The sequence below is a fragment of the Ceratosolen solmsi genome, unplaced genomic scaffold (assembly GCF_000503995.2).
Source record: "Ceratosolen solmsi marchali unplaced genomic scaffold, CerSol_1.0 scaffold29, whole genome shotgun sequence".
NCBI lineage: Eukaryota > Metazoa > Arthropoda > Insecta > Hymenoptera > Agaonidae > Ceratosolen > Ceratosolen solmsi.
In genome coordinates, this window is record NW_011948417.1 from 731,393 (window position 1) to 745,271 (window position 13,879).

At 27.6% G+C, this 13,879-nt stretch overlaps 1 protein-coding gene across 1 annotated transcript in view; it reads left to right on the forward strand.

The window, feature by feature from the left end:
- Mbs (Myosin binding subunit) overlaps nt 1-6,055 on the forward strand; it is a 42,173-nt gene extending 36,118 nt beyond the window's left edge. Inside the window, exons 17-19 of the mRNA XM_011496713.1 lie at nt 1,783-1,892; nt 3,575-3,646; nt 6,017-6,055. Coding sequence (XP_011495015.1) covers nt 1,783-1,892; nt 3,575-3,646; nt 6,017-6,055 — 221 coding nt within the window. The remainder of the gene's footprint in view (nt 1-1,782; nt 1,893-3,574; nt 3,647-6,016) is intronic.
- The last annotated feature ends 7,824 nt before the right edge of the window (nt 6,056-13,879 follow it).

Sequence of the window (13,879 nt, forward strand, 5' to 3'; positions counted from 1 at the left end):
TACTAAAAACAGTTTGCGAATTAAAAAACTTTTTAATACTTTAACAAATTATTTGAAAAAAGCTTCGTTGTATTGCTTAAATGTTAATAAGCATTTATTATTAGACTGTCGAATGATGTTTCGCATAAGAACATAAATAAGATAATTTTTAATTACGATTAAAGCTATAAGTCGCGTTAAAAAAATTTCAATACTAAACTTACAATATAAATTTACAATTAAAAATATAATTTCTTTAGGCAAAGTGCGTCATTAATTTTCCTTAACTATTGTTATTTGATTAATTATGGAGACTACGTTACAAAATTAATTACACAAATGAAATTAAGCTATACGCTTAAAAATTTTTTATAAAATCTCTCAAATATGTACGAAATATAATTTAATGTTGATAAATAATAATTCAATTTAATGATCGCAGACATAAAAGTAAAATTATAAACGTTAACTACACTATTATAGAACAATTGCCAAATCTATGAAAGTTTAACATATTTTTCTTGAAATGTTCCCTTGTTGAAAGATATATTTTAATGAAGTTTTTGCCAATTTCTGGCGTTTTCTTTCATACATAATTTAAATTATATTTGAATTATAATATAATATAATAAATAATAATAATATTATAAATATTATATAATTCAAATGATATTTTATGTGATGTACGTTACGTGATTATTCGCTATTAATGCGCGAATATTTAATTATTTAATATAGCTTTCGTATTTATTATCCTTATAATTAATTGATAAATATGTTTAAAATAAACCATCATAAAAATATCATAAATCTTGAAAACGTCCATATTTTCTTATATTTATTCATCAGTGTAAATATGTAGTGTAAAAAACTTAAAAAAAAAAAAAATTTTATTCTGGAATGAATCCCAACTTTAAATATACTAGAAAAAACATTTTTTACAAATATTTATAAAATTACATGTGAATTGATAAATGTATGATTGCGTGCGTTATGTTAAAGATTCATTCTCATAAACATCTAATTGTATCAAAATTAAAAATCATCATCTAAACAAAAATATTACAATATGATAACAAACACCATTGAATATTGGTAAAAAAATTTAAAAGAAATATTATTATTATATTTAAGCTTTGTGACGGCGGTATTAAAAAATTTATTGAACTCAAAAGTAAACGTTCATTATAAAATGTACCACATTTATAAACAAAACTATTAATTAACGAGAATAATATGTTCTTAAATGTTCTTAAATTATAATAATGTGATATTTTCCATTCAATTTAATCATAATATAATTAATAAAAAATTCAATTAATCGTCATTATAATGTTATAAAGCTTTGAAGAACGTGGATTAAACGAGGTAGTAGCACATTTTATTATTTAAATAAATCGTTGACTGATTGTTGATCACATAACAAAATTATATAGTTAAAAAAAAAAAAAAAAAAAAAAATTTTAAAATCTTAAGAATTGCTTAATAGTTTATTCAATTAGTATATTTTTGGCTTGCTGCCCATAATAAAATAATCACAATGGGAAACTAACAATAACAATTCAAATAAAGTTTTATTTAGATCGATGAATAAAGAATTTATCTCACTTTGATTTTGGTTCGTCAATGTTTCATTGTTTTTTCTTTAATTCCTAACGTTTTTTTTTTTTTTTTTTTTTTATAACACCGTGCACAAGGTTTTTTAAATAATAAACCTAATAAAAAGCGCACAGTTTTAAAAGTATATTACTGGTGAAATTCGAGAATCAAGTATAGAGGAATATCAATCTTTTTTCATTTCAGAACAAGATAAAGAAAACGATAGCCGAAATGCACAAGCGACGCAGGCTGTTATCCAAAGGAGGCGGAGACCAAAAAGAAGATCCACTGGTGTTGTACATGTCGACATGGACGTTAGTACATCTTTTTCATTCAATTTCCAAATTTCAATTCTGGTTTTATCAACGAAATATTACATAATACAATTAAAACCGTAGTAATTGGTTTTTATTTTAATTATTGATATAATTAAGATTATAAATTAATGCATGCAAAAATCATTAATTATATCGATCAGTTAAACAAGTTCTATAGGATTTTTTATTATATTAGATGTTATACACAAAACATACAGTTATTGATATTGTTTAAAATTATTATTTACACTTATTAAGATACGAATCAAACTATAACGATTATTTTACGCATATTTAAAGAAATTGTATAATTTTTTTTTTATTCAAATACTTTTAATGTCAATTCACTCAATCATCATTTGTGTAAACCTAAGTATATATAATTACTATTTATTTGTTTGGTTTTAGAAAATGTTTGCCAATAATTCCTACATTTCGGTACAAATAAAAATTTTCATCTATTGTAAATTAACAACAAAACAAAACAAAATTCTGACATTAATCATATCGAATAACAGCATTCATAATGGTTTATCTTTAATTTGGTGATTTACAAATAAAAAAAAAAAAAAAACAATTAAAATAAATGTTCTCTGGTTGCCTTTCTTTAAGCATGAGTAATTTGTTTTTTTTTTTAACATTATCTATGAATTTCACAATACAACTGACGAGTTTGGATAAATGAGGACAAGTATTAGTAAAGAAAATTGAATCATTGATCAGTTTTCAATAGTGCGAATGCCCGTGTCGTGGTGAATTCGCCGGGATCTCGTCGTGGAGCGTCGGAGAGGAGAGGGGTCGATGCAACCTCAGCACACTCGCGATTTTCAGTCTTTACGAATCCGGTCGCCACCTCGTCGTACTCGCAATTTCCCGAGTTCCGCGGCGATTGACCAGCTGCTGCTTTGGCAATAGCAGCCACTCTCCTTTTCTCCTTTGCCCGACCTCGTTGTACTTTATCGCGATACCCTACTTGTTCATCGGCTATTTGCCGTACTTAGCTTTAATGCTCGAGTAGATAAATTACGTAAATTCGATTTTACCGTTGTAGATATATTATTATCACTCTGCTATAAATTTCAAATTATAGAAAGAGAATAAATAAAAGTATTTTAGATTCAAATGTATACAATCAATAAGCTTAAATGAAGTTTGAATTTCCATATTTTTATTCAATTTTGTATGATAATGACGAAATGTATTTGTTGTTTCCGATAGAATAGGTATAGCTTTGATAAATTAATGTAAGTAAGTTAGAGGTGTTTAGTTATAATATTATTAAAAGTTTTATATATTTTTGTAAATAAAATAGTAATGTGGAGTAATGAAGAGATAAAAGTGATATAATCTAGATTGTTTGTATCTTATATATATATATATATATATATATAAATTTTCTTTTATTAGTTGCAGGATATATAGTAATATCTAAAAAAAATTTTATATTTTAATTAATAATTTTCATTAGACATCTCAAACATTATCGATGCGTTAAAATTGCGTGGGATGCGAGTTGAAGCCAATGTTACCATTTGACGTCAAATGTAAACATTTTCTATTAATATACATACTACTATGTCTTTGATTTCTATTTTCTAGCCTATTTAGTGGCCTTCGAAAATTTGTGTTTTATGACACACGTGTTATAAATGCAATTTTTCTTTTTTGTCATGTTTCAGGAAATCGATCCGGAAAAGCAGGACGTGTCAGCAAGTGGCGATTGTGAGGAAACTAAGAACAATCATAATGAGGTGAGTTATTATTTCCTTTTAATTGTATTCAATATAAAAGTTCTTATTGGGAAACTATTGTATTTACACAATTCATGAATACTAATTTTTTGAATTCCTGTAAATTTCTTTTCTAAATTTGTAATTCTATTACAAAATTTGAATGTAGATAGTAAAACAATATAGTACAAATATTTGCCGATATCCCATTATCACATTATTTTAAACGTAATTCCGATGTTATTATTTTATTTAAATTACTACAATGACACATTGAGTTACCAAAACCACTATATGATGCAAGCTTTTTGTTGTATTAATATGTATTGTGTAAAAGATGTTATAGGGCTTAAATATACAATGAATATATATGTAATTATAAGTATAAAAATATGAATGGCTGACTAAGTATAATAATTACTACTGAACTTTAATTATGTATATTCATTTATCTTTCAAGTAGTAATATTTAGTAATAATGCGTCATACGTGTATACGCATTTACAAGAAAATTATAAGTAAAACCAACAAGTATATTTTACAAATATCTCATATTATAAAAGTTATAAAAGCTATCTCATATTATAAAATAATCATTTTTGGTAGATATTTACATATGAAGTACTATTTTATATTATCTATTTATTAATGTTATAAATTAATAAAATACTTCATAAAATATGACAATAAGAAGGAAAAAAACATTTATATTTCAAGTGTTTAAATGAGTACTGTTCAAATAAGACTTTCTTTCTTTATAAATCGTTTTATGCATTTATGCTATAGACATTAATTTAATCGCGTGTATAGTCACGTGTCTTTGTCAGACATTGAGTTTCCTCGACTTCATGTGTTTGTAGTTACGATATCTATAAAAGTTAAAGTATTTTGAGATTATGTTTTATGATATATTTGGGAAATTGGGATGCAAGAGAAAACCCTTTAGGTCAAATTATAATAGTCTTTCAAATAAAATATAACTAATTGTGCTTTTCATATATTTTCAAAGACTTATTTATATAGCTAGGGGAGTTTATAAGTAATTGATACATGAAATTATCTTCACAATATTCGAGTTTACAATTTAATTTATACAAAATAAAAAAGGATTAAGTATTTGAGGATCATTTAATATAAATCTTTTTATAAAGTTGCTAGCATAGTATTATTTTCTGTCGCACATGCATTTAAAAAAAAAAAAAAAAAAAAAAAAAAAAAAAAAAAAGATTACTGAAAACTAAATATCGACGTTTGTTCGATTTAGTACAGTTATATACGACTTAATAAAGACAAAGATCACATCTATAATGCAATATATCTTTTTTATTTTATAAATTGTATAAATATTGAATACAAAAGTTTATTAATACCACTGACAGGCCTCTTACTTTACATTAAATCGAAATTTTTTTTATCATTAATAGTAAATATATTCTCCATTTAATAATATCTTGTTCCTTTTTTCATCTTTCTTCTCATTTTCCCTTCTCACTTGCAAAAGCTGCCGCATTTAAACGCAAATGTAAATTTAGATATCTCTACCCCCCTAAGACTATCGAGTTGTATTCTTGAATCGTTAAAAATAGTCAGATGTGCAGTACACCTCCTTCCCCACCTCTTAAACACATTCACTACCGTAGCATTCACTGGAAAAAGCTGGCATAAAATTGTCTTTCTTTCTTTCTTTCTTTTTCTTCTAAAGTTCTAAAAAGGTTTATTGATTTTATCCAATAACATCGTTATAATTTACATAATTTTTTAATTTTACTAAATTTCCACGACCCTTATGATCTAAATTCATTTAAAATAATAAAAATCTGTAACTAATAGTTTTTATAGAAAGAAATATAATTATTAAAATATATTATAAATATTCATTTTTACAATTTGTTAATGAGTTTAGAATAAATAATCAGTAAATTCTGTATATCATTAGAAAATCATGTTTTTTACAAATATACGATTTTTTATATTATTTCTCCATAAACCTACATTAAAATCGTAATTGGTATAAATGAAAATGATTGAATTTTATTATTTAATAATCAACTATCTTATGAGGGATGTCCAGTTGTATCCACGAAAGATAAGAAGTAGATTTTGTAAAGCTGTAACAAATGCGCATGCGTATGTTTAATATTTTAACGTTTGATGCTCATTGGTGAAGTAACTACGATACTTAACACTGTCGGGAATTGCTAGTTCCATCATTTCTTACCTCCACAGGTCTGGCGTTACACTAACTAACAAAACAGAAAGATAGATAGACAGACAGACAGACAGACAGACAGACAGACAAAGAGAAAAAGGTGATAAAACTATTTTTAGTTTTGGTATCGATCGTGGTATTTAAAGACGAACATACGTAGACTAACACAAACTGTGTTGCAGGAAGAGTTCCAAAGAGAAAAGAACTTTATGCATTTGTAGCATTTAATATTTGTTGGTTTATACGTGCATTTGAAAATTTTTTCTTCTACTACCAAAGAAAACATACGATTATAAAATATAAAGAAAATAATATATCTTGAAATGACACGATCTCCTCCAAAATCATATCAAATATCTATTTGATTAAGATATTTAAACGATTATAAATAATTTTGTTTACTAATGTTATGATAGAGTTTATTGAAATATGTTTTGTTTTACAGTCTTTCTAAAAATTTTATACAATTACTTATTATCTAAATTATTTTGATTATTTCATTTGAATCACTACAGTAATTCATCAGTATTTTAGTAAAATGAAATTACTGCAACAATGATTAATAATACTTTTAGCCATTTAAATAAATTATAGAATTAGTAACATTAAATTAAAAAGAAATAACACGTGTTTATTATCATTTAATTAGAAGATTTGAATAATAATTCAGAAGAACAAAGATAGTATATCTATTTTATATTTTATTTTTTATATAGTAATAGAATAATTATTGAAAAGAAAAATTAGTACATGAATTTATAATTCCTTTGGATGTATCGACAAGGGCTTAAAATGTGTCTAACTTGTTATTGTTTACAAATGCAAAATCATTACTTTTTATTCCAAAGCTATATAACATAATATTTAAATATTTTTTAATATTATATCAAATTATATTCTTTGGGTACAATACTCGCATATTTAACTAATTATTAATGATCTATAAGAAAATTAGTATAATGAACAATATTAGAAAAGGTAATATTGGCATTTGCAAATAATATATTAAATGATAAAAAAATAAAAAGCTTAATGTTCTAAATATTACGAAAATCATATAAATATTATCTTTTATTTATGCAAAACATATTATTTAAAATATGTTATTCAATTACTTCGAACAAAAAGTGTATTTTGATTTTATATATGAATATTTCATAAGTTTTCATAATTTGAATATTTTTAATCTATATATATTCAATTTAGTATAATATAACATAAGGCTTTAAGCAACGAGAATTAAAATTGAAAATATTTATTTATAATAGTATTAGTATTTGTATGTATAACAAAATTTTATTAATATTCTTCATAAGTCTAATTAAAAGAATTGCTTAGATTGATATATTCTTACATAAATAGATGTTATATAAGTGTAATTTATCATAATAATTATTTACTTTACTTAAAAAAAAAACGTTGAAGTTATATTTATTGTGAAATCATGATACCAATTGATTTTTTTTTTATCAGAATGAACAAATTGATGGAATAGAATATATGCGCTGTATTATTATTTGAACATTTTCAATTATTATTCTAATAGCTGCATTATAAAATTTTAATGAATTTTCGAAATAAAATAGCTGTTTGACAAATAATTTCTTAACGTAATCTACTACGAAATATATTTTTTCTTTTCATTTTGTAAAAAATCGAGACCTGAAAAAATCTTTAGTCAATTTAATATTAACTTGAAGACTATGAAAATTTGGCATAAAATATAAAATGTAATTAAGTTCATTTTTTCAATTGAGCTGCCAAGACCTTTATAACTATGTTTCTTTTTATAATATTATTTTGGAAATACAAGAAATTATCTTTCCTATCAATACTTAGAGTAACATGGACAACTTTTTAACTTAATTCCATTTTTTTTTTTTTTTTTTTTTTTAACTTACGATTATCTTTTTGACTTTTAAACTAAATACTTAGATCTGTATCAACATATATATGTATATATATATATATATATATATATATGGAAATTTATTAACAAAAAAAATTTATTGTTGTTTCTGTTTTATTCACGATATTTGCTTAAATTACTCAGTATATTATAATAATATCTGCGAAACTTATATAAAACTGTTGAATGCACTTATAATAATACAAAATCATTTCCATAAAGCGGTTAATAATAACCGTATATCGGTTAATTATTATCATGAAAAGAGTTATTTTTAATAAATTTTTTGTTCTTAGTAAGTTTATTGTACTATTGTAAAGATTGTAAATGATGCTAATTGATATTATACTAATACTATTTTATTATATAATGACAAAAATATGAAAATAATATATATAAGATTGGATTTATTTAATAGACTTGGTAAATTTGTAGGGACATTTTTTAGAATTAATATTAGAAATGAATTGTTCCAATTAATTATAATACTTTTATTTTCAATCAAAACAAGTTGAAATCATAGTATATATATCTTATCTTTAACACCAGACTTGCCAAAAAGTGTGTTTTGAAATTCAAAAGATGGACCAAAATAATTTAACACTTTATACCTTCCGCAACAATATGATTCACGCATCTTCATAAATATTTATGAGAAAAAAGTATATTGTATCGCCGCGCTAATTTATTACAAAAAAATCAATTTTTATTTATCATACAAGAGGAGTAATTAACAGTGCGACATTCAATTAAAATAATTACTAATACACTTATTAATTGTCATGCTATATTGTTTCAAACACAATTTACACACAAATATTAATCAATTATATTATAACAGGACAAGTGTTCGTTTATCCTTACATGATTATACATAATTATATTTTTTGACACTTACGAAAAACTTTGTTACATTAATAAAATGCTTATATTATTAAAATATATTATATTTGATATGCTATAAAATAGATTTTAAATAATTTTATTTTTCTAGTCTTAGTCTAAAGTGATTTTATTTTCTTTACCAAGTATATGTGCAGAATCCAAATACTATATTTTAGTTGCGAATTAATCCGATTGCATATTGTTTCCGTACATTCGTACTTCTGGGCTTCGTTACGACACTTCGTTTTACCAAATCGATATATTTCAATAGAATTAAAATGAAAATTATATAAAGCACAGATTTAAATAAATCTAGCCCATTCGTGTGGAGGAATTATAATGAAATAAGCGAAACGTAGATGAATGTTAGAACGGCTTTTATAACTTGTAGTTGCTTTAAGAAAATTACATCTACGCAGAGGAGTGAGCAATTTTCTAATTTAGAAATAATCCTATAATCCGTATAATCGACTTGGCTGAAATCCTACCTCTCCCTCTCGCCCCGACATTTCCCCTTCGCTATTGAAGTGCCTATTAATCCGATTCGCGGAAGAGCAAATGCAACAGGCGAGAAAGCAACTCGACTTTCAAATGCAATTGCAAGGGCCACGTCGCATAGGGACGGGGTCGTCGATTTACCGGAGCGACCTGGGCCGCGGCGTCGCTCGTTGCAATCGATTGCACGAGAGCCGCGAGCCACGTGTGGAGGAGAACCGTGGCTAATTCAAAATATCTCGGCTCCCCTCGCATTCTTTCTCCTTCTCGCGCCTTCTTGGCATTATTAGCAACGCTCGTGCGCGTGTAAATATTCACACGGACGGCTGAACTAGATCAAGTATGCGAATAAGCTGTGCTAAGCGTCGCCGAAACTGCGCAGCCCGTCGTCAGCTCGCTCGCCTCCACGTTGGTATGAGAAGCGTCGCCAAGAGTGGTAACCAAGTGCACGACCACTTATGGCAACGAGCACCCGTGCTCGTGCGCCCAAGCATGGTGTCCGAGACTTTTTAATGCCTAGAGGTGACTAAGCCCTCGCCTTTTATTCAGATTTTTTACTCAATTTTTACACTTACAGTTTCAATAAGCTTTAGTATTATTATATATAGAGAGGCTGTACAAGCCGTGATGCGATGGTTTTGGGTTTAGTAGTCATGATTTTTGACTCCGTGCTTGTAGTAGGAAAAACTTTTCAAGTCCAGGCAAAGCATTGCACAACGTTCGTCGAAAATTGAAACGAATTACCAACGTAATTTATATTTAAACAAATCATTGACACCAATAAATATATACTTTCAAAGTAGGGATACGAAAATAAAAAAAATAAATAAATAAATAATTAAAAAAAAAAAAAAAAACAAATTGTCTATTCTTTAAATTTAACTAGATCAGCTTTTTGTTTGCTCCAACAATTTATACGAATTTTACTGTATATGTAAGACTTTCATTACATGTATTGGGGAGTCTCGACGGTATAAATCTTTTACAAGCATTTTCAACATAAATGGTAGTAGCATAGTTCATTACATATTTTTGATAATACATTTTTATTTATTATGTATATTTTTAAAATGCTGCTGGTTAAAATAATTTTAAAATCTTAACTTTGTGGTGTGGTGTGGTTGGGGCGAGGAGGGGGGGGGGGATGCGTGCGTTCGAAGAGATTTAATCTTATACAGACATGCGTGGATTTATCAGCTCCTTCTATTTATGGGAAATTATTGCTTTCTGCATCGTATCAACAGTTCTAAAAGTATATTATTCTTATATAATTTATATTATGTCGCTAAAGAAAACAGTGTTCCTTTTTCGTGATAATCTTTCATTATTTTATGTTTTTGACACTTATTATAGAAATAAATATAGGACGAAAATAAACGTATAGTGTAAATTATATATGTTGGTAGTGACTTTTATAAAATTATCAAGGTTGACAGAAATATGGCACAAATATTATAAACAAAAATGTTCACTTGAAAATTACGAAAGATACGCTGTGAAAATTCGATGCAAATTATCTATCTCGATATTTTTATGCTATAAATTTTAAATTAAAGAACATCTGTTATTTAGTTGTAGTCCCAACAGTATACGTAGAGAAACAAATTAATCAAACTACTAAATTCGGCGAATGTAAGTCTACGTTGTATTAAATTGAGTTATTTAGAATTAAATTGAAAAAACAACTTTGCACAAAAATTAAAATACATATCGTATTTCTTTCAATCGCATGTGATAATTAAGTCTCTTCCGACAACACGAATCTCGCTTTTCCTATAAATATTTCTAAAAGTTCGTAATTAGAGTAGACTTTTAAATGTAGTAGTTTCTGTATGCTCATTCCATTAAAATTACAATTAAATTACAACTATAATTGGTAGGACTATGTGTGTATATATATATATATATAGATGTGTTAAGCATATATTAAAAATTTATTTTAAGTAAAAAAAAGAGGATAAAACACGGTTAGACGAGTGTATATTTAAAAGATTATGTTCAATATTTTCATGCATATTTACGTGACGCAAGTAGGACAATTGTCGCTCGCTAGCTTCAATATATAAATAAAAATGTGCAATGTTAACAAAAAATTTAACAAAATATAATTTCAGTTCTTATGTTGTTTGCTGTTAAAATAACGACAATAGCTTACATCAACATGAATATATATATATATATATATATGTATAGGCTTTGAATGAAGTTTGGAAGAAATTTAAAGTACATTTTGAAAATAATTATAGTATCGAAAAATATCTATTCGAATGAAATTAAATTCTACATGACGTATAGAGCAATATTTTTGGATGCCGGTTTCGATTATCTATTAAAATGACATATTTATAATATAAAAAGCGAACGTAAAGTACTGCGTTTCGCAATATTAAAATGAGATTGGGAATTTTTTGGGAATTAGTAACGGCGTCGGTGAGCGTAAGATGCTGAAGTGGGCCGAGTGAAAATGTTAGCTAAAACACTGGAGGCGCACGTTATTATCGGCGCCAGAGACGAGCGTTAAACCATGAAAGAATACTCGCATCGAATCGTCGTCGGTCCACGCTCTTCAATCTCATAATGGCGTTATTTCCCTCCTCCTCCCCCTCCCCCTCCATCCTTAAAATGACATGGCGAATAAAAGCTCGACACTGCAGTGGCACGTAAATAACGCGCATTTAGCGCAACCGTTCCGCAATTAACGGCGAATAAAGTGACGTAAATAATCAATTACGCGAGTAAGTCGGGCGGGGGTAGGGCGACGGTGAGGGAGGTAGAGAGGTTAGTATGAAGGATCGCACGAGACCGGGGTGATCATGAACGTGCCATGAAAGCGCGAGGGGACAGAAATAGGCGAGCGCGCTAGATTGACATTTGGAGCGGGCGCGTATGCGCGTTTGACATTTGCCGGGCGACGATCTTAAAGTCCCGCCTAGCTTGCTCCCAACCCTCGTCGTCCCCCAATCGTCAACTCGCCTCCCCTTGCCTCTTTCGCTTCTTTTTCTGTGGCTGACTTTTTGCAAGACCGCTAATCGTCGCCCCAGCGCTTCCTCATTTCCACGCCCGATCCGGCATTCAAGAGCAACGGACCAGCAATGGACCGGTAAACTCCGTTGCTGGTATCTGCACTCGGCCGTTGTCCACTTGCCATTCCATAGCGTGGCAGCTATATTTTACTAAATTAATGCTTATTGCTATTTGAAAAACGGTGCTTCGTGTTGTCGATTTTATATTTTGACGCGTTTATGGGTGGTGGGTAGCTAAGGCGCGCTCGGATTCTCTTGTTTTCCTTATCCTATTCCCTTCCCGTTATTGCCTCTCACGGGAAATCTTTAAATTGCGATAGTTTAAAGCCAACTATAATTTAATTCAACCATAAACTTTGAGCGTTTGTTTTGTTTCTCGTAATGGGAACCGGACATAAATTAAGGTTTATATATCTGGAGTTGCGCGATAAGCGTTTGAAAGCATCTAATTAATATTGAAATTGACATTTTACGATCATTAGAATGTAAATATTTTTCGTTGTTCTTTTTTTTTTTTTTTTTTTTTTTTTTTTTTTTTTTTTTTTTTTTTATTTCTTTTTCTCATACTTTTTTCTCCACTAGATTACGAGCATTTTATTTGTCGTATAAAAGTATATTTATACTAAAATATAGTCGACGAAATTAACAATAAAATTATACAGCGCGTTGACAATTATCGCGTGAGCTAATATTTATTTTTAGAGCATTTTTAGACAATTTAATTGTATAAATTATCAAGTATTATCGAATTAGTTGAAAATAAAAGATAATAACAAAAATCAAGACATTTAGAGAGATTTTGAACGAGCGTTTCCTTATTATCGTTAGCATAAGCTTAATTTTATGAAAAATGAAGTTCCATTCATAACATTAATCCCTCGTTATAATAAATATTAATTATTTTTAAATACATCGAGTTTCGAATTGTCAAAGACAATATTATTATAAGAATATACAAAGAATAAAAAAATAATCCTGTTTGTCACTCGTAAATTTTACGCATAGAAAGAAAGAAAGACGAAACACTCGCGTACGACTTTTAGAAAGATTTTTTAACATGACGAGAAGTTGCCAATTATTTCTTAAACTTTTAACCATTAACCCATCGTCGTTTCATCCATGCGATTGTAGTCGTCGATAGATAAATCTCTAATCCGCGGGCCAAGTTGCCTTCGCTTGTCATGAAATAGCAAAATACAGCATTTCAGCTCTGTTATAAAGCTTTAGAGATGCACTTCACTTGTGCTATCGTCATGAAGATGATATACATTCATTATTTTAAGATATTTATATTTCGTCAAACGACGAGCGACCAGTATAAAACTATTTTATTAAACGAAAACAAATTATATGAGTACTTGTTCTATTCTCATGTATCTATCTCACTTACATTAATCATTCAAATATGGATGATGAGAATATCTTTTAATTAGTTTTTTTTTTTTTTTTTTTAAATTAATTGTGTATAAATCAGTGAACCTTGCTAATTACTCGATAAACAAAAATATTATTTAATGATAATTGAGGCGAATTTCTTGATAGGTCATATTGATTGAAAAGAATTACGTGTAGATGTATGGAATAATCATGGCATTATATATAGACCGTATTTTCGAAAATTACCAAGAAAACACAAATTTAATAATTATCAATATTTCCCTCGTATAATTAAATAAATTATCACATTTCGAGGCTGTAAGAGCAATAAATTTTGATAATCAGACACGTATGAC